This window comes from Oryzias latipes, chromosome 16, assembly GCF_002234675.1.
Source record: "Oryzias latipes chromosome 16, ASM223467v1".
Classification (NCBI taxonomy): domain Eukaryota; kingdom Metazoa; phylum Chordata; class Actinopteri; order Beloniformes; family Adrianichthyidae; genus Oryzias; species Oryzias latipes.
The window spans coordinates 9,239,056-9,261,494 of record NC_019874.2 but is presented as its reverse complement, the minus strand read 5'-3'; the positions used below and the strand labels follow the sequence as shown (position 1 = coordinate 9,261,494).

The following is a 22,439-nucleotide window of genomic DNA, read 5'->3' as shown; positions in this document are numbered from 1 at the left end:
GACGAGTTTATGTCGCCCCTTTGCCGACGCTGTTAAAGAAAAGTCACAGGTAAGATCTGTTTTAAGTGCACTTTCACTGGATATACTGCACTTTGTGGTGTCCATTCATAGTGCGCTTTGAATGGACACTTTGAATGGTTGGAGAGTGTATAAAGGTGATGATGAGAAAGGTGGGAGGGTTTACACCGCACCAACAAACCTGCCCACAACACAGAAACAAAATTCTAATAAATTCCTGCTGCTCTGCAGAACCTATGTCCTAGAAAACAACACAGGTTTTTTTGAATTTGACAAAAAATGACATCATCATCATGAAGAGACCACTGGGAATGGTTTTACAAAAGATTAAAAGATGATCGGAGTGGGACTTTAATTAGTTGTTAGTGAGTAAAAAAAGAATTGGTTGCTGGTAAAAAGACAGTTAAAATCTCCAAATCAAAGAAGAATTTATTAAACAATTTCTTTTGTATCTATTTATTTGAATTTGGACCAGAGACATACTGAACGTACACTCAGAGGAGGCTTTACCTATCAATAACCTTACCTGTCATTATCAAAAGAAACACTAATAAGATAAATGTCTTTAATAACCTGTGCTGTGAATGCAGTGTATGATTCTTATCCACGCATTTGTTCTCTCAACCCACTGTATTTCTCTCAGGGTTAGGGGGCTGCTAGAGCCCGTCTTAACTGTTGGGTGAAGGCGGGGTACAATACTATTATTTTAATTTTATTTTCATTATTTTCTTGATGTTAATAAGTAAAAAAATCATAAAGTTGAGGAGGAGAACAATCAGATTTTGGACTCCACCCACTGATCACAGCATGAACACGTCACGGGCTAAAACTGAGTCCCTGATTTGTTGATGCCATGTGTCTTCTTTACCAAAGTCTCGGTATTTGAACTCAGGATGCGCTGCCACAGCCCGATGCCCAAATTGTGCTGCGAGACCCAAAATGCACTTAGCCAGACTGCATACGATGCTCCAAATATTAATCAGAATTTATAAACTATTTTCAATTGAAAATCATTTTTTGTCCTTTTTCTTGAACTCAAAGCCTTGAAACAGCAGCAGGTTTAGTGGTTCTTACTGTGCAACAACACTTGTGAAAACATCCTTCCTGTCCATCACCGAACATGACAAAAATAACAGAGTAGGCAGCTGCAGTCATTCTAAATGGCTCAAGGGTTTTCTAGAACATTCTTAGAAAGAAGAAAAGAAACATCAAGGTGGTGGTAAAGCTCACTGTCGGAGTGGAATTTTGATGGTTTTTCTCACAGTAGTGAAGAACGGTAGCTGCCAGTTACGCAGAACGTAGAGGTCACGCTGCTTTGGCTCTTTTGATTGAAACATTAACACCTTGAAAGATGACTGTGCGCTGGGAGCAAGCCGTGGAACAGAGATGTAGTGAAGGGAGTGGGGGAGGGAGGTTTTCAAACAGGACTGGTGCCCTGAGGCAGCCAAGTTTACTCCCTCCTTCATCGCTTGATGGGTTCTGGTAGCCCTCCTCTTGAGTATTTGGAGGGATTAAAAAGTGAGTGTTTTCTTTTCTTTGGAGCCTGTCGGCCCTATCCACAATAGTCACTTTCTCTCATCAGCTTGGTTTGCTTTTCTTTCCACACAAGCTGCTCTGATACGTAAGGTCTGTGTTCCTTAAAAAGTGCAGTCTTTTCTGTGAAAACAAGTGGAGTTGAGAGGAAATGACTGAATGTGGTCACATAAATGTTTTATTCTGGAATGTTTGCTATTTCATTGAAAGTCCCAGCTGTCAGGATTCTCCCCGTGTCTGCTCTGCCAGATGGATGGATGGATGGAATAATGGATGGATGGATAGACTACAATTAATATGGCAATGAAGTGTCTATGAGGCGTGTAGATTCTGACAGGAGGAAAGATCTGGGAAAGAGTTCCTTAGCATAAAGTATGCAGACGCCACGATTGCAGAAAGTTTGAAGTTGCAGAAGAAATTGCGAGAGAAGAAGAGATAACAATAATATCCTTAACTTGCAGAAAATTTTGATACTAGAATGGCAGAAATCATATGAAGTATACAGAAGATAGGCAAGGACAAAAACGTATAGAAGAAAACAGAAGAACAACAGTTTGATTGCATTACACAATACTCAGAGAATGGATCAAAATACCGCTTTGGGGCTTCTTTTGTGAGGAATGAACATTGAAGCTCTAAAAGTGAATCTTGCCTGATACAGATCTTTTAGTACAGGGGTCTCAAACTCGCAGGCTATCTGTGGCCCCCAAGATGATATTTTGCGGCCCCCGCCTTTATATGAAAGTTCAATGTTAATGCATCCCCCCAGTTTTTTTGTTTTTTTCTTTACTTGTCCTGTCCAACAGCTAGGCAGGCAGATGAGAGCTGAGGGCCTCTTGTGTTGGACATATTTTACTTTAACAAGAGGGGTTATTAATCTTCATACAAACCAGAGGTATGACTGAACAAACCCCTTTTGTAATTGAGGCCAAACTTTATTCATTTCAACCATGTTTGAAAATCTTTGGTGTTGGACCGGACGGAAAAGGAAAGAAGGGAAGAAGAGAGAGGGACGTTAGAGAGGGGGGGGGGGGGGGTGATAGTGAGAGGGGGGGGGGGGGGGGGGGTAAGACCATGAAGCAGCATAGAGCAGCAAGTTTACTGGTTGTTTATCATTACGGTACGGTTCAAATGTAGTACAAAAAGGGCGGGGCCTGTTCGCACACACTCAAATGTTATCAACACACCTGCTAGCTGCAAAAAATGTTCACATGTCAACATGCACACAAAACAGATAGTGTTCACAAACGCATACCTATGCCTTTAAACCAACTAGTGTGAAATCTTTCATTCATTCAATCATGCAAACATCCCCCCAGTTTTCTATAGATGACACTTTTTCAGTGTTGTGCGCAGAGCTGACGAACCAACCAATCACACTGGGGTAAATGACTCTTGGGGGCGTGACATTGACTAGGCTTGAAGCAGGAAAACATTTAGGGGAGGAAACCTGAGAGCCCCCTCCCCAGAACACTTTAAGGAGTTTCTTACTTTCCTTTTTAGAAAGTGTATATTTACTAGTATTTTTCTAAATACATGCAGTGTGCTGGGTCGCACAGACTTGGAGGAAGGCTGAGGTTAGGGTTACGGTTACACGCAGCGGCGTATTAACCCCAACCAAACGGTTCTCGTGCATGGCTGTGACTGCAGCTCACCGTTCCCCCAGGGGATGGGTCACCTGTGGAAAATAATTGTCACATATTGACATGCGTGACAGCTAACGGGGCTTTAACATTAAATACGTGGGAGCAACAACAGGACTTAGTCTTAGACACACTAAAAATACGTGTGGACAATGCAACGATAGACGTGTTTCAGATGAACCAGTGCCGCGCCTGGATCGCTGCAGGTGGCTGCAGGCGAGGTGGGGTGGGGGGGTGAGATGAAGGCGAAGCTGCAACGAGACTGACCGAGAACAGGAATTTGGAGTTGTCCTTAACATTCAATTTAGTTTTAATGTACCTCTCTTCCTTACAACTATCTGTGTTATTATATCTTTTATAATGATTTTAATGTTTTGTAATGTATGTAGCCTTTTTTTTTAATCAAAAGATATTTTAAATGATTTTAATTGATCACTCAACTACAAAAACCGTCAGGACACTGTTTCCCACAATGCATTGTTTTGTAGTCAACCGGGTGGCTTTCAGTCAGCAACGTACTAAATTTCCAGCTGCATTCGCTTAGGTTGGCTCCTTGCTCCCGCACCTTTTTTAGTGATATTTTTGCGATGATTGACAAGTGATGTTGGAGCAGAAACATACATCACACACCAGGCGATCTGCGCAGCGTTGCGTCCACCTGCGTGATCTCAAACAAGCTTATTGTGCATCTTGGCTGCACTTATTTGGTGTCGCCAACAAAAATGTCCATCTGTTTTTGAGCCTCTTTGAAATCAGATATCCGTAACAATTTTCTGATCTCCATTGAACACCACCCGTTCTTTTATTAACCACAGTTTAAATTCAACTATGAAAATATAGGAGTGGCTGACCGGCTGCTTTAAAATAACTTGTGACCGAGGTTTAAATGTGCAAAAAGTCATAAGAAAGAAAATTAAAAAATGGTTACTGAATTTTGTTTCTCCTTTAATAATACGTGTTTTAAAGAGTAAACTTAAAAAAAAAAAAACTTTCAACACAGACTCAAAATTTGGAGTACGTAATCTCTTATCATCCTTAAATTTCAATAAGTCCAGAAAGAACTGAGCCAACTTGAGAAAGAACAAAAAAAAATGTCCAGAAAAAAGAACTGAAGTAAAATTGAAAATTTTAAGAAACAAAATAAATGCAATGTATCAGACATACGGAAGAAGATGGTATTCACAATACAAAAATATTACGAATCCGGTCCCAAATTTTCCAAACAATTAGCAAGTAAATTAAAGAAACAAGAAGCGGACAGCACTATCTACAAAACCAAAGACCCAAGTTCCAAAATGTGTGTATATAACCAGAGCGAAATCCAAAAGATTTTCTTAAACTATTACAAACATTTATACACACAACCAGACTTAAAACACCCCCACCAAATACATAATTTAAAAAAAAAAAAGCTTAATTTACCAGTTATAACAGAGAATCAAAATGAGTCACTCACAGCTGAAAAAACCGAAAGAGAACTGTCAAGAGCCATAACAGATCTCAAGGCAAATAAAGCACCCAGGCCAGACGTTTTTCCTTTTGAACGGTACAAAAAATTCAAAATGTAATTAGTACCTTTTCTGTCCCAAATTTTAAATAAAGCATTAAAAGACGAAAAAATACCACCTTCATGGAAACAAGCCAATATGTCAGTGATCCCGAAAGAAGGAAAATACCCACTTAACTGTATTTCATTTAGACATCTCTGTCCTCAATGTGGATTATAAACTGTTTACAGCGATCATGGCAAAGAGATTACAATCTTTTCTGCCCTGTCTTATGAATACCGATCAAACATGCTTTATTTCACAAAGACAAGCGCATGATAACATAAGACGTACCTTACACATATTGAGAGCCATATTCAGGAAAACAAAATAGAAGCAGCGATGGTCAGCTTTTGATTCTGTCAGATGGTGTTTCTTATATAAAGTCTTGGAGAGATTTGGGTTTCATTATAAGTTCATACAAATAATACAAAATCACTATACACAAAACCAACTGCCCGTATTAAAATGAATGGTCAATTGTCAAACACCTTTGAACTGGAACACGGAACAAGACAAGGATGTGGGCTTTCACCCCTCCTTTTTGCACTCTACATTGAACCCCTTGCTCAATTAATCCGGCAAACTAATGATGCAAAAGAAATATCTATTGCAGGGGACGAGCATAAGGTTGCTCTATATGCTGATGACGTAATAATTTACACAAGTGAACCAAATGAATCATTGCCCAGATTATTTGAATGTTTAAATACATTTGGATACCACGCAGGATATAAGTTAAACATGGGGAAAACACAAATACTGACTTTAAACTATAATCCACCAACCCTACTACGTACCAAATTAAATCTCAAATGGGACCTGTCCTCACTAAAATACTTGGGAATTATAATTCCCAAAGATATTACTAACACAACAAAATATAATTATGAAGAATTGATCACAAAGATAAAATCTGACATCAACAGATGGTCCGGCGTCCCTTACATTAGCCTGACCCAACGAATTGAATCAGTGAAAATGAACCTACTACCGAGATTCCTGTTTCTGTTCCAAGCCTTTCCTGCTGAACTTACCAAACAACAGTTTTTACAATGGGACAACATTTTATCAAGATTCATTTGGCTGGGCAAAAAGCGACAAATTAGATTTAAAACCTCACAGCTCCCAGATACAAATTTTTGTTTTTGAAAAAAGAAAAGAATTGTTGAGAATGGAGATATAAGTTATGGGTCAAAAATTGGCTCTAAGTGAATTTAAATATATATTTATGTTTGAGACATAAATATATATGTCTCAAACATATATTAATATATGTTTGAGACCCCTGTTTTATTGTAAAAGGTTGTTTTTTAACTTTGTTTGCAAAGTTTCTGCATATTTCTTAGGTTACTTTTTAGATTTTAGTATAAATTGAAAAACAAAAATCAAAGTTTTTGTAGTTTATACAGTAAATACGTTGAATAAATTTCTTGCTCTGATTTTGTGCATTTAGGTTCATTCAGCCTTGGTGCAGTGAACTCATATTTTTTTCTTTGAAGACCTTGTGATAAATCTGGCGGGCAAAAGGTTTCTCATCGTCAGGAGCAACATCATTCAAAGTCTGACAGCGACTGTGGGAGAGAAGAAGGCGTGCCACTTATTCCCTCCATTAGCTTCATTTGTGCGGCAGGATGAGGCAGATTAAGACTGCCGCCGTTCCGATGATAATGCAGCTTGGCAGGGTTATCTGTTATTTCAGGCGCGGCCATTTTAGCACTTCTTTTTGGGCTAGCGATAATGAGATGTGAAGCCCTGGCCCTTGGGGCCTGCTCTGCTGCTACCAGCCACTCACCAGCTAACCTCGGCCCTGATGACCTCATGTTCCCCTCTCATTTCCATTCAGCTTTCACTTCTCATCCCAGATGATGTGTCAGCACGCTGCCTTGGAGGTTTGGAGGCAAATTCAGGCCAGACACTTTGCATGAATACACCAGAACTCGCAGCAGAAACAAAAGAAAGGCCCGAGTGGCAGCATGCAGACTCAGAACAAACTAATATTCTTTAACATGCTTATAAATTTGAACAAAAAAAACCTAAGAGAAAAAATAATTAAAAGGACAGTTCATTGAGCATTAGCTTTTATATCGAAGAAAGATTTATGTCAGGAATGGTACCGTTTTTAATTTAAATACTAAAAGATTCATTTATTGCAGCTTCAAATGTTACATTCAGAGAAGTCAAGGAAAACTTGACCCAGTAACAGTAGGAGTTTTGCTAATTGAAATAAGTCTGTGTTTGATTTCAAAAAAGCTCTGAATGCATCTGCAGCTGTAAGGACATTCCTCTGGACAGATGTTTAAGTGAAACCATTTTGGAGCGAGGGTTAGGGCTGTGGGGAGTCTTTCTGATTCTCACTTTGAAAAAACAGTAAGCTGCCAGAACAACGCTAGAGTCTAATATTTGTTTCATGCTGCCTTTACACAAAAGCCTAGTTTCTACTGAGCGGTCCGGTCCAGTTAGATTTAAATTGGTCCAGGTGTAACCCTGATTAAGTTTAGATGTTCAATCATACATCTTATGTACAGTACCTTTACTCAGACACTAGGGGGAGACACCCTTTTTGAGAGACGTTTCCTAAAGTGTCAAGGAAGGAGGAAGTTTCTTCTCATTGTTTTTCTTTGATCTGCGACGACACTGCTAGATGACGAGACATCGTGCTTCTTGAAAAAATCAAATGCAGCTTTGCAGTGATCCAGACACTGGAAAATCGTTTTAAGGATTCAAGACAGAGTGTGTATGAATGAAAAGATATCTTGGTGAGTTTAAAGTTGCTTTCAGTTGATGTTGAGTAAGCTGGCCGAGTTAGCAAGCTTACAAGCTAGCAAGCTAGCGTGCGTACACGGAGCCAAGAAGAGAAATGTTTATTTTATGTTCTGTGTTTACTTTAATGAGAATTTCTATTTAAAAAAAAGCACAATTGCATTGTTAATGTTGAGGAGTAGGAATGTGCAAGATATTATTTTTGAGGATACAGCAAAAAGAAAAAACTTGAGTTGGCTAACTACCTTACACGTGTGTGTAGGTTGGTTTTTTCCACGTGCTTCAAGGAGTGGACACGTGCTTCAATGAGTGGACCGAATTCCTCCGGATCTACGCGGAATTCACGCTTTTGCTGTGGCTCCACCTGAACTCAAGTTTACCTGATTTTCCCAGACTTACAGCTTCGAAACCAAAGGAGTGGTAAAGCTTCATTTCCCGTCTCAGGACGTGCAAGTATTATTTTTTCAATTTTTCTAAGTGCACTTCTTTTTTCCCCCCACCTCCATTACTGGAGCCTTTTTCAGTTTTTTCTATTTTTTTCTTCTGAGATCTCAGAATTTAAGGACTTTACTCCATAAAGGGTATTTGTTTTCAGTTACCATTTAAGGTGTTGTTGGATCCAACGGTGATTTATTAAGAAATACTGAATATTATTCTATGTTGTGATTGATTGATTTTTCGGTTCTTTCATTGTATCTTGTTTTTTTTTACACCACACCCATAATTTAATTTTTGTTCTCAATTTATATGTTGATGTCAACATTTTATTTCCATGAAAGGATGTGTACTGAATAACTTGAAAAAAATCTGAATATAGATTATTTTTCCTTTCTACAATTTGATCTGTGTCAAGTGTGTTATTGTGGGTCGGAAGGGTAATTAGTATCTACTACCGCATTCCTCCTGTACAAACCTTGAGTATAAAGAAAGAAGTTCACATTGCGAGCTTAGTTGACCTCCCACCTAGGGTTATCCAGGTAGGCAGGGTTACATAAAAGTGGCGAGCCAGCCAGGAGGAATGCAATAGCTAGTTGCTTTACCTACCCACAATTCACTCTTTTCTCTGTTTCGGGAAGTATACGGATAATGGATCTGTGTGACCATTTTAGCGTGGATGGGCAGAAAACCCTCTTACTCACTGGCATTGAAGACATTTACACTGATGAGGAAGTCAAACAAGTATTTTCTGTCAATGGCAATATTTCTCGTGTTGTCAGGATCTCAGATGAGGAGAACGGGGTGCGGGGAAGAGTCTTGATAGAATATTCAACTGACAGCGCCATCACCAAGATTGATCCAATAGTTTTGGGTAAGATACCCAGCCCAAATGACCCAAATGTGGCATGGCATGTTAGAACTGTACGAGGAATATATGAAGAGGAGGTGGGGAGGCGGTTAGCTAAACGCTATTTGGATGAACTTGAGGCAGTTGCAGGAAACAGCCGAGCAGGTTTCCTAAAAGCACTTCAGGATGAGCTACAAGGAAGCAGAGGTACTGAATACACCTCACCTACCACCTCCAATGCTCCGAGTGTGACAGCTACACCCATGTCAGTTCCACATGTTTCTAGTGCACCTTCACCTAGCTTTCAAGCTAGCTCTGTCCCCATTGATGAAGGTATTGTGAATACTCCACACCTTCAAAAAGTGATTGTTGAGCATGTCATTCGCAGTGAGTCAGCCCCACTACATTCCTCTTCTCATCCCAGACTTCGGACTTTTTCTGGGCGCATACCCCGGCCAAACGGAGAAGTTGACTATGAAACCTGGCGCACTCAGGTTGATCTTTTAATTAGTGATCCGTACTTAACCAACAACCAGAAAGTGCGAAAGATACTTGAGAGCTTATTAACTCCTGCTACTGATGTAGTAAAGCCTCTCGGCATAGACTCACTTCCCAGCGCATATGTTGCACAGCTCGAGTCTGCATTTGGAGTTGTTGAGGATGGGGAAGATTTGTTTGCTGCCTTTCTGAACTGTAGCCAAAATAATGGTGAAAAACCTTCTGTGTATCTCACAAGACTGCACACACTTCTCACCAAAGCTATTTCTAGAGGGGGAGCCTCCCTTAATGATGCAAGTAAACTGCTGCTTCGTCAGTTTTGTAGAGGCTGTTGGGATCAGAGCCTCATCACAAGTTTGCAGCTAGAACTTAAGAAAGACCACCCACCTTTTTTTCCTGACCTGCTCCTCATGCTGAGGACAGAGGAAGACCGCAGGTCTGCAAAATATGACCGTATGAAGAAGCACTTGGGGTCCACTAGAGCTGCAGTACATGCCCATTCTATTCTTGGTATGCCTGCTCATGATGCAGACCCTGTCGTGACGCACAACTACAATCAAAGCGTGAACTTAAAGCCTGCAAAACAACCAAATAAGTTGAACAGAGACAAAAATCAAGAAGATACCACTGAACTGAAAAGACAGATAGAGGCATTGACAAAACAAGTAGAAAGACTGTCACATCAAACACAAAATGCTAGAGAGGATTGTAACATTGAAACTAGTGGGTGTCTAGCAGCCAGCACCACTTTCCAGAGAACCTTTGTGCCCTCTGGAATGCCAAGGGCATGGTTTTGCTTTAAGTGTGGCGGAGATGGCCACATAGCTATTAGATGTTCACAAGACGCCAACCCATCCCTGGTACAGGAGAAGAAAGCTGAACTGAGAGAAAGGCAAAATAACTTCAGACGTCAGCAAAATTACTCCCAGTCATCTTTAAACTACTGAAGGCTCCTGCTGCGGGACACGCAGGAGCTGAGAGTTCAAACTTTAACTGTCCCACAGTAGCTGACTGTAAGGTTATCACACCCGAAAGCGGTGGGGGGAGTTACCATGTTATTCCACCCTTACCTCCAGGACTTGTTGGTCCTCGTTGTGTAGCGTCAGTTTTTTTTGAAGGTGTTCCTTGTGAATCCATACTTGATACTGGTTCACAGGTTACCACCATTTCTGAGTCCTTTCATAAAAAGTATCTGTCTGCTGTTACTATTCAGTCTATTCAGGCTCTTCTTGAAGTTGAAGGTGCAGGTGGCCAGATTGTGCCCTATCTTGGCTACATTGAAGCCTGCATTTCTTTTCCTCAGATTGTAACAGGAAAAAAAGAAGAATTGATGGCTCTGGTGCTTGTGGTTCCAGAACATCATCTTAACAGTAAGATTCCCCTATTGATTGGCACCAATGTCCTTGACAGACTTTATAAACGTGGTAAGGGGCGAGATGGTTTTACGTCTTTTTTCCGAGCTAATGAAAATGGTGGCTATGCTCAGCTTTTCCAGCATATTGCCCAGGTTCATGAGACCAATAAGTGCTCCCACTCTGTTAAACTGCGAGGGCGGAAACCTCTCATCATTCCTGCTCAACAGAAACTTTGTACTACCGGCATTGTTAGGGTGGGAAAAGCTCTGCAGCATGCTGGCTTTGTACTTGAGCCGCATGAATGTTATTCGCTGCCAGGTAGTGTGCTTCTCGAACCTGCCCTGGTGAATGTTGCATGTGAAGCTAGTTGTAAGGTTCCCATTGTTCTGCGTAACGTGAGCAAACATGATGTAACACTTCATCCACAGAGGATTCTTGCTCAAATATCAGCAGCTCAATGTGTCTCACCACTTGGCTCTGATAAGCATGCTCCCAGAGGAACCTTCCCTAGTCAGCTTAAGGTTAACTTGGAGGATTCCCCTGTCTCTGAACAGTGGAAAGTACGCATCACAGAGAAGCTGAACAGCATTTCTGAGGTTTTCGCGATGGAAGATCTGACTCACGGACACACTACCGCAGTCAAACATCACATTATGTTGCAAGATGAAACCCCATTTAAAGAAAGGTCAAGACCCATTCACCCATGTGATAGGGAAGCTGTAAAGCAGCATCTGAGAGAACTACTTGACTCAGGGATTATCAGAGAGTCTGAGAGCCCATTTGCTTCTCCCATCGTAGTGGTACGGAAAAAGAACGGAGCAATCCGACTTTGTGTCGACTATAGAAAGTTGAACTCACGCACTGTTAAAGATGCGTATGCCCTCCCAAATATTGAGGAGACTTTCACTGCTTTAAATGGAGCAAAGTGGTTTTCAGTGATGGACCTTAAGTCTGGATATTACCAGGTTGAAGTTGCTGAAGAGGACAAGCACAAAACAGCATTTGTGTGCCCTCTAGGCTTCTTTGAATTTAACCGAATGCCCCAGGGTGTAACTAATGCACCAAGTACGTTCCAGCGCCTCATGGAAAAGTGTGTTGGTGATTTGCATTTGAATGAGGTACTTGTCTTTCTTGATGATTTAATCGTTTTCTCTGAGACATTGGAGGAACATGAAGTTCGACTTATGAAAGTCCTCACTCGATTGAGAGACTATGGGTTGAAGTTGTCTCCCAGAAGTGTCATTTTTTCAGAACATCAGTGAAGTACTTAGGTCATGTAGTGGACGCCCAGGGGGTCCATACAGATCCTGATAAGCTTTCTGCTCTGAAGACTTGGCCACGTCCTTTAAACCGGAAAGAGCTGAAGTGTTTTTTAGGCTTCGCAGGATACTATCGGCGTTTCGTCGAAGGGTATTCGAAGATAGCCAAACCATTAAACCAACTAACAGGCGGTTATCACCCAGCACGGAAAAGAGGCAAAATTTACAAAAGGCTCAGTGTGGGAGGTGATCCCAACTCAAAAGTTCCGTTTGGTGATGAGTGGACTCCTGAATGTGAAAGTGCCTTTCAGACGCTGATTGAAAGATTAACATCTGCTCCGATCCTCGCCTTTGCCAATCCGACATTGCCATACATCCTTCATACAGATGCTTGTAGGCAAGGATTGGGCGCTGCTCTTTATCAGGAGCAAGAAGGGAGACTCAGAGTCATAGCTTATGCCAGCAGAGGATTGTCAAAAAGTGAACAAAACTATCCCACACATAAGTTGGAGTTCTTGGCTCTCAAGTGGGCAGTCTGCGAAAAGTTTCATGACTATCTATACGGCTGCAAGTTCACTGTTTTAACAGACAACAATCCTCTTACATATGTTTTGACATCAGCTAAGTTGGATGCTGCTGGTCATAGGTGGCTAGCTGCCCTCTCCACTTATAGTTTTGACATCAAGTATAGGGCAGGGCAGGCGAATGGTGATGCTGATGGGTTGTCTAGGCGACCCCAAGCCTCTCCAGTTGAAGATGAGGTCTTCATTGAAGAGAGGGAGAGAATAGAGAACCTAAAAAACCGACTCATGGATGTAGCTGGAGCCAGCATTTCTTGTGAAGTCCTCTCAGCTATATGCCAGCGTCATGTGGCAGTTGGCATGAAGGAGTATTTTCCTGACACCCTCATTGCAGAGTCACTTGGAATCGATGCGTCATCAGTGCCTGATTCTTTTGGGCAAGACATTCTGCCATCAATGACTCTGACAGATTGGTGTGATGTTCAAAGAGGTGACCCACTCATTGGTCATGTTATTCGTCTTTTGGAAAAGTCAAAAAAACCAACTCCCAGGGAGATCCGGCTAGAACACCCTGAAGTGAAGCTCCTGCTGCGACAGTGGCATAAGCTGGGGCTTAGGGGTGGTGTACTGTACCGCCAGTGGGTTGATCATGGAAAACCTGTTTATCAACTGGTGCTTCCCCAATCAATTCGTCAGAGAGCTCTACAGGGCATACATGATGAGATTGGCCACCTGGGGGCTGAGCGTGCATTACATCTTGCTCGAAATCGTTTTTACTGGGCCGGAATGGCTAAGGACATTGAAGAAAAGTGTCAGAAGTGTGAACGGTGTTTCCGAAGGAAAGCTGTTGTTCAGAAAGCTGCTCCAATGGAGAATATAACTACAACATACCCTCTTGAGCTCATTTGCATGGACTACTTGTCTTTAGAACCAGACAGTCGTGATACACGCAACATATTGGTGATCACAGACCACTTCACTAAGTTCGCAGTAGCTGTACCAACCAGAGACCAAAAGGCAAAAACCATTGCCAAAGCTTTGTGGGAGAACTTTATAGTTCACTATGGGTTCCCTAGTCGTCTGTTGAGCGATCAAGGTAGGGATTTTGAGTCCAGAACCATTAAAGAACTTTGTTCAGTCATAGGAGCAATTAAAGTCCGCACAACTCCATACCATCCTCGTGGAAACCCAGTGGAGCGTTTCAACAGAACTCTCCTGGGAATGTTAGGGACTTTAGAGGACAAAGAAAAACACCACTGGAGAGATTTTGTTAAACCATTGGTCGATGCCTATAACTGTACACGAAACGATACAACTGGCTATTCACCTTATGAACTAATGTTCGGAAGGCAGCCTCGGCTTCCTGTAGACTTTGTCCTTGGGATTAGTCCTGATAGTGGAGATAAGCAGACACACTCAGAGTATGTCAATAGCCTCAGACAGCGTCTTCAAGAGAGCTATTCATTGGCCACTGAGAGTGCACAGAGGTCTAGAGACAGAAACAAGATCAGATTTGACAAACAGGTTAGGGCTGCCAGACTCCTTGTAGGAGACAGAGTTCTTGTCCGTAATGTTAACATCAGGGGCAAGCACAAGTTGGCAGATAGATGGGAGCATAAAATCCATGTTGTGACAAAACAGATTGATGATAGCCCCGTCTATGTTATAAAACCTGAAACAGGAGTCGGGCCTCACAGGACTTTACACAGGGATCTTTTGTTGCCGTGTGGTTTCTTACCTGTGCAGGATGCTGCAAAGCCAGATCCTCAAGTTAAGGTCACACGAAGGCTGAGACCTAGATCAGAAAAAACTCAAAACCAGCCAGGATACCAGAGCAACCCAGAGAGTGACTCATCAGATAGTATGGATGAACTGTACCCAGCTATACGAGTCCCAGATTTCACCAAAACGGGTCCCTTGTTACTGCCAGAATATCGAGCTTGTGAGCCAGTAGAGACTCCTGCCACGTCACATACTGATATATTTACGGAGGTTCTACAGAATGCAGATACACCTGCTCAGACAAGTTCTGTAGTCCAGCCTGAGTTCCTGGTAACCTCCCCACAGTTAAGCACAGAAGCTGTTTCTCAGAGTGGAGCTCAGGACTCTGCATATGTCATTATTGATATCCCTGAACCAGAACCCATACAGGTTCCTCATTCAGAGCCTGAGAGCACTGAACATGCTGTACTACAAGAAGAGGGGCCCGAGGTCAGACACTCAAGTAGGCTTAGGCGTCAGCCCCGCAGACTTACCTATGATGAGTTGGGGAAACCACTGATTTTAGCTGTTGGCACATTCATCAGGCAACTAGAATCTGCACTTCTTCAATCACTGCAGGTCTCTGTCCAGCAGCGCTCGCATGAAGGGACTTATGCGGTTTAGAGGGGGAGAGTGTAACCCTGATTAAGTTTAGATGTTCAATCATACATCTTATGTACAGTACCTTTACTCAGACACTAGGGGGAGACACCCTTTTTGAGAGACGTTTCCTAAAGTGTCAAGGAAGGAGGAAGTTTCTTTTCATTGTTTTTCTTTGATCTGCGACGACACTGCTAGATGACGAGACATCGTGCTTCTTGAAAAAATCAAATGCAGCTTTGCAGTGATCCAGACACTGGAAAATCGTTTTAAGGATTCAAGACAGAGTGTGTATGAATGAAAAGATATCTTGGTGAGTTTAAAGTTGCTTTCAGTTGATGTTGAATAAGCTGGCCGAGTTAGCAAGCTTACAAGCTAGCAAGCTAGCGTGCGTACACGGAGCCAAGAAGAGAAATGTTTATTTTATGTTCTGTGTTTACTTTAATGAGAATTTCTATTTAAAAAAAAGCACAATTGCATTGTTAATGTTGAGGAGTAGGAATGTGCAAGATATTATTTTTGAGGATACAGCAAAAAGAAAAAACTTGAGTTGGCTAACTACCTTACACGTGTGTGTAGGCTGGTTTTTTCCACGTGCTTCAAGGAGTGGACACGTGCTTCAATGAGTGGACCGAATTCCTCCGGATCTACGCGGAATTCACGCTTTTGCTGTGGCTCCACCTGAACTCAAGTTTACCTGATTTTCCCAGACTTACAGCTTCGAAACCAAAGGAGTGGTAAAGCTTCATTTCCCGTCTCAGGACGTGCAAGTATTATTTTTTCAATTTTTCTAAGTGCACTTCTTTTTTCCCCCCACCTCCATTACTGGAGCCTTTTTCAGTTTTTTCTATTTTTTTCTTCTGAGATCTCAGAATTTAAGGACTTTACTCCATAAAGGGTATTTGTTTTCAGTTACCATTTAAGGTGTTGTTGGATCCAACGGTGATTTATTAAGAAATACTGAATATTATTCTATGTTGTGATTGATTGATTTTTCGGTTCTTTCATTGTATCTTGTTTTTTTTTACACCACACCCATAATTTAATTTTTGTTCTCAATTTATATGTTGATGTCAACATTTTATTTCCATGAAAGGATGTGTACTGAATAACTTGAAAAAAATCTGAATATAGATTATTTTTCCTTTCTACAATTTGATCTGTGTCAAGTGTGTTATTGTGGGTCGGAAGGGTAATTAGTATCTACTACCGCATTCCTCCTGTACAAACCTTGAGTATAAAGAAAGAAGTTCACATTGCGAGCTTAGTTGACCTCCCACCTAGGGTTATCCAGGTAGGCAGGGTTACACAGGCATTTCCGGTGAGCGTTTTCTACTCCAAGTTGGACTGTCACAGCTCTTCATGGGTGATGCTAACAACAACAACAACAATGGAGGTCATCCAGCAGCTCATTAGCTTTTGGTTCCTCGTAGATACAAAGCATTTATTGTTTGAGAGAAGATTGCAGGCGGTGAAGAGGAATACAGCTGTTTTCTTGGAGCTTTCTTCTGTCGTGATGATTTTTAGCCAATCAGTGGATTTCAACAGTAGCTCCGCCCTAACCGGTCCATTCCATTTTTCTATGGATGACCTACAACCAACGGAGGCCCAAAAATGGTACAGTTCAGTCTGGCTTAATGGGTCCATTTTATAATGGAAGCGCTCAAAATACTGGACTGGTCTGCATTGGACTGGACCGCTCAGTGGGAACAAGGCTAAAGCTACTTTATTTGTGTAATTTTAAGTGAAAAAAATTTTGAGATTTGGGAGAGGTTGAACTGCTTTTTTCTTATTTCCTTGCTGAATATGCTTTTCAACAAAGCTTCATCTCAAGCCTTGATCAGGTTGAAGCTGAATAGAGGGGTGTGTTCTCCTCACCTGGTTGGTGGATCTTTGTTACAGGGGCATGAGATCCTGGACCAGTTGCTGCTTCAGCTCACAGATAGAGAAAGATTTCCTGTTTCTCCTCTCAATGTGTTTGAGGATTTCTATGCAGGACATTCCAAGAATTTAAAGGGCCTTTATCATGCAATCCCTAAGTCTTTTATAGAAAACAAAATCATGTACTGGTATATCACCATATATTACCCTTGGCACACATAATATCGCATTATTTATTAAATATTCGTTTTTTTCCTGACTTATTTTCCAACCCGGAAGTAAGACGTCTCAATCTCTGAGGCTCTGCCTTTCGCTCCTTGTGGGTGCCGCCCATTTTATGACGTCAACCTAAAACCGGCCTCTGCAGCGTGTCTGCGTTTCTTCCACGAAGACAACCAACATCTGAACTTTTGCATAGATGGATGTGCATATTTTGCATATAAAAATAACGCGTTTAGCCAATCACCGCCAGCTCCATGGTGACAGTGTGTGTTAGCCTGGGGGCGGAGCTGGCAGCGCAGACTCTTCCTGGAAGGGACTGTTCCTCACTTTGTGACATCACAATATGAGAACCCGCTCAATTTGTGGATTGGGAGGGGCTGATGCTCAGAGAGAAGATTTTTAGAGGAATACTGGGAAATGCATATATGGATCAAAATACTGCTTTGGGGACTTTTTGTGATAAATGAACATTATAAAAACCCTTAAAAGCTCAAAAAATGGTTTTGCATGATATACAGTAGGTCCTTTTAAGCATGTCTTATGTTGGTGCTGGTCACAAAACTGTGCCTTTTGTTCCATTTCAATGATGTCACATATCTTTATTTTTAATGCATATTGTGACAACTGAGGAAAAACGTAATATTTTCCCCTGCATAGCCAGGAACTATGCTATTTTATGTTTTGTCTGAGTTTACCTGGGCTTTTGTTTTCAAACACTTTGAGAGGAGAAACAGAACATCTTTCTCTGTGAGCTGAAGCAGCATCTGGTCCAGGATCTCATGCCCCTGTAACAGGAACTTGTCTGAGGGTTTGCTTCATGTTGGCAAAAATGAATGTATTGCTTCAGATTAAAGCATTTGTCACATATAAGAATGAGAAAGGAACTATTAAATCTGATTTCAGTCTTCCACAGATTTGTACAATAATCTGGGCCCAGAGGGAAGACATGGTGTTCATGCTGATGCACGAATTAGAGACCCCCGAAGAAAAACCAACATCCCTTTTTTAGTTGATTTTATGTCCTGTAGTTAAAGGTTTGTTGATGAAAAACCTACAAAAGCTAAGTACAAAGGAAGAAAATCGAGATTAGACATTATGACTGGTGCTGCCTCTCTGGCCTAGTGGAATTTTAGTGACAGAAAATTATCTACTAAAACAACAGCTTCTGGCAGCTCATTGGCTTCTAAAGAGGCACTTTTAGCTGGAGTCCTTTTATAATATGAGCTGAAAAAGCAAAGATAAAACCCTTTCAGACATGAAAGAGTGAACCACAGCACAGCGGACTGCCTCCGGGTTCTTGTTTATTTCTGCAACGCTGCCTGAGGCGACAACTCCAGATGGATCTTCACTTTCTAGAAATCAAGTGCGTTCTTTCTAAAATCTTTCCCATGGCAACTGCTTTTGCTTTCAGCTGTTGCGCTGTGAGTGGTCCCTTGTCTGCACATACAGCATGATCAAATTAAAACGCCTCTGCATTGAGAGGATAAAGTGATGTGGAAACAGCGAACAGCAGCAACGTGAGAGAAAAAGGGTCCGACAATGCCTCACCATTTACTGCGTGGAATTATGTCACAATAATGTGCTTCAATAGGAGAGGAAATTGACTGTGTAAAAAATCATTACTATGGCTGACTTTTCTTTGTAATGACAATATGTGTCTCTCCACATCCCATCAGTGTACATGCGCTGAAATGATGCCAGGAAATGAGTCCTGAAGATGACTGCTGGCTTCCAGTGAGAGTGTCAGAGATAGCAGCCAGATGATTGTCTGCAGCCATTACCACACCAAACAAAGCAGTGTCTGCACTGTATCAGAACTCCTGACAGAACCCACTTACAAGCAGCTTATGGGATTAAGTCAGGTCATTGAAAACAGCTCATAACTAACTGCAATGAGAACAGAAGTCTCAGCTCAGACCTCATTCCAGCACTGCACCGGGTTCTGTGAACATGGACAAAACCAGGAAAAGGAATTGGATCAAACATGAATGTTACAAAAATATTTTGAGAGGAAAATCCCATCATGCATTTCATCCTTATTGGATGTAACTCTGGTGTGTTTGATATAATAATGGCAAATTAGAGAACATTCAAATGAACCCCCACATTTTTCCCAGTTCTTAACTGCAGGAACCCTAAATGGATGGGGTCATTTGGTAAATAGGGTTTATTATATAATGTTTTTCCACCTTGATTAAGTCCCAAGGTGCTGTGCTGCCACAAATTCAAATCACCAATACAAGCACCTGTTCACACACTCCACTGCCACTTACAAGGCAGTGCCCACCAGGAGCATTGTGGGATTTGGTGTCTTGTCAAGACATACTTTGACACATGGGAAGGCAAAATCGGAAATGAAACTATGACTTCTGGTCAGAGGTTGACCACTGTACCTCTGTACCACGGCTACCTATATGGAGTTTAAAGTTCAGTGTTTCAAGCCAAGAAAGTTTTAACATCCATCTTCAAGAATGAGATGATGGTGCCTTGTCCTGCTGGTAGTAGCCATCAGAAGATGGTACACTGTGGTCAGAAAGCGATGGACATGGTCAGCAACAATACTCAGGTAGGCTGTGGCGTTGGAACCATGCTCAATTGGTACTAAAGAGCCAAAAGTGTGCCAAGAACATATCCCCAACGCTTTTATACCACCAGCCTGAAATGTTGATACAAGGCAGGATGGATCCATGCTTTCATGGTGTTGATGAAGTTCTGACCCTACCATCTGAATGTGGCAGCAGAAATGGAGACACATCAGACCAGACAACGTTTTTCCAATTTTTTCCAATTGTCTAGTTTTGGTAAGTCTATGTGAATTGCAGCCTCGGTTTCCTATTCCTAGCTGACAGGAATGACACCCAGTGTGGTCTTCTGCTGCTGAAGCTCATCTCCCTCAAGGTTGGACGTGTTGTGAGTTCAGAGATGGTCTTCTGCAGAACTCGGTTGGAACCAGTGGTTATTTGAGTTCCTGCTGCCTTTCTATCAGCTGGAACCAGTCTGGCTATTCTCCTCTGACTTCTGGCATTAAAAAGGTATTTCTGCCCACAGAACTACCACTCACTGAATATTTTCTCTTTTCTAACATCATTCTCTGTAAACCCTAGAGATGGTTGTGGGTGGTAATATCAGTAGATCAGCAGTTTCTGAAATACTCAGACCAGCTCATCTGGCACCAACAACCATGCCCCCTGTTCAAAGTCAATTCAGTCACCTTTCTTCCCAATTCTGAGGCTCGCTTTGAACCGCAGCAGATCGTCTTGACCATGTCTACATGCATAGAGTTGCTGCAATGTGATTGGCTGATTAGACTGGCTGTGTAAACAAGCTGATGGACAGGTGAACCTACTAAAGTGGCCAGTAAGTGTATATCCAGATTACACAATAAACTATCCATCCTCTCATCCATTTTCTGAACTTGCTGAATCCCTTTCAGGGTCACAGGGTTGCAAACCAGTGAAGGCTGCCTGGTTTGGGGTGAAAGATGACCCAAATATGACAGATCCAGGAGTACAGACAGAATTTTTATTGAGCTGATGGAACTACGAACAAAAGGAAACAGGGTCAAGAGGGTGGTTAGGGTCGACTCAGGAACGTAGACTCAGGTAAGTCAGTTCTAGTGCTTTGACTCAGGCAAGCCGACTAGGGAAAGAGGGCTTGGGTTCGTTGGTGTAGACACTCAGCCTCAGGTAAGTCGACTCAGGTCATGGGTGCCCATATCCAGCCTCGAAGGCCAGTGTCCTCATGTTTTCCAACCAACTGAACCAGTTGAAGCTCTTTATTGGTTAAAACCCACCTGATCCAGTTAATCAGCAGCAGATAAGGCAGTTTATTCTGGAAAACCAGCAGGACGCCAGACCCCAGGCATGGATTTGGGCACCCCTGGCTTAGGTTGAATAGATTCAGGACCACTGGTCATGTAATTTAGGAATTCAGTTCAGGAATGTGACTGTGTCGCGACACAGAAGAAACAAACACAAGAAGGTAACTTGCAGGACAGAAAACAGGGTAAAGGTTCAGATCTCAGGGTTGGTCTTCTGAGTTCAGGAGGAATTGACACAGAAGCAAATAAAGCAGGAGAAAAGATGAACTGATGTTGATCTGATGACGTTCTGGCCAAGAGTAAAACACAGAACCAGAGTTTATAGGAGGGGAAAAAGGTGGTAGGAATCACAGGTAGTCAGCAGCACCACCTGCTGCAGCTCAGACAAAGGTTGCAGGCTTGGCTGCAAGCCCGACCAGGTTCACTCTGGACAGATCGGCCACACAACCACATGCACAGTTAAGGACAATTTGAATTTTTAATGAACCAATGAAGTATGTTCTTGGACTGTGGGAGGAACCCGGAGAGAGAAAAAAATTCATGCAAACTCCACACTGAGAGGACTCAGCCAGGATTCAGGATCGCCTCCTCGCTGCAAGGAAAGAGTTCTAATTCCTCTACCGCCGTGCGCCTGCAGCCTGCATGAACTATTTAGAGTAAAAAAGATTTAAACATGAGGTTGAATATCCTTTTTTAATGAATAAATGAATGAATGAATTCATCTTCTAAGCCGTTTGTCCTACTTGGGGGTCAGGAGCCCAACCCCCTGCCTTCGTCCACAAGTGGGACATCCTGGACAAGTCGCCAGTCAGTCGCAGGGCTTTTTAAATTTTATTTTAGACTCTTTTGCTTCTCTGAGTCTGAGCTGACTTTAGTTGTAAATGGCACTTTAAAAAATAAACTGACTTGAACTCAATAAAACTGGTTGTGATTTTCACTCCCATCGCAATAAATCATTTCAGTTTTTTATGACATTTAAGAAATTTAACTTAGACCTTTGAATGATTGAGAAGACGGAAATCACACTTATTTAACTTGTTATTATTACTGGATTGAATCTGGACGAGATCACATTTAAAAAACAAAACCTGGAAGAGCTAAGCCTTTGCTGGGCTGAGAGAAAAGGAGAACCTGCTGAAGGAGCATGCTGGGGATGAAAACACATGCAAAGTCAGGAACTTTAAAAAACATAAGAGGGTATCTTTTTTATCTGCAGACCTTGAAATCTGTAATTTATTGAGAAGGTGTATGTGTGGGTGACTTTCAGAAAAGGACAATCTTTTCAATGTCAGCTCAGCTTTTTAGCAGAATGAGGCTTTCTTTAAAGTCAAAGCTGCATTTCATCACACTAACCGACATCCACTTCCTCCGCATGTAATTAGAGGGGTTTTTAATTAGAGCCCAGATAAATGATTGCCTGCTGTCCATCATGTCTGCAGGACACCGCCTCCTTGCAGCTGAACATGAGCAGCATGCTCTGACTGTGAAGCTAGAAGTAAACTGGCAAACAGGTTTTCTTTTAAAGAAAAGAGAAGACATGTTGGGCCTTACCTCTTATAATTAGATGTTTCCAGCAGTTATCCCTGAATAGAGTGCACATGTTGCACTTTAAGTTCTAGATTTGTGTTTGAAGGCCTTGAAGACCTGATTCTAACACTTTCTAAACATTTCTAATTTTAAAATTGTTACGGTCAGGTAAAGGAGAAAACCCAGACGCAGGCAGGAACAACTCA

The 22,439-nt window shown here is 41.8% G+C and overlaps 2 protein-coding genes across 6 annotated transcripts in view; one reads left to right on the top strand and one right to left on the bottom strand.

Moving 5' to 3' along the window:
- Window positions 1-22,439, bottom strand: part of grik2 (glutamate ionotropic receptor kainate type subunit 2) — a 254,054-nt gene that overhangs the window by 97,405 nt on the left and 134,210 nt on the right. The window lies entirely within an intron of this gene.
- On the top strand, window positions 11,890-16,126 carry LOC111948959. The gene is made up of 2 exons (XM_023964247.1): window positions 11,890-15,096; window positions 15,363-16,126. The coding sequence occupies exon 1, from the start codon at window positions 12,711-12,713 to the stop codon at window positions 14,805-14,807; it is 2,097 nt and encodes a 698-aa protein (XP_023820015.1). The 5' UTR covers window positions 11,890-12,710; the 3' UTR covers window positions 14,808-15,096; window positions 15,363-16,126.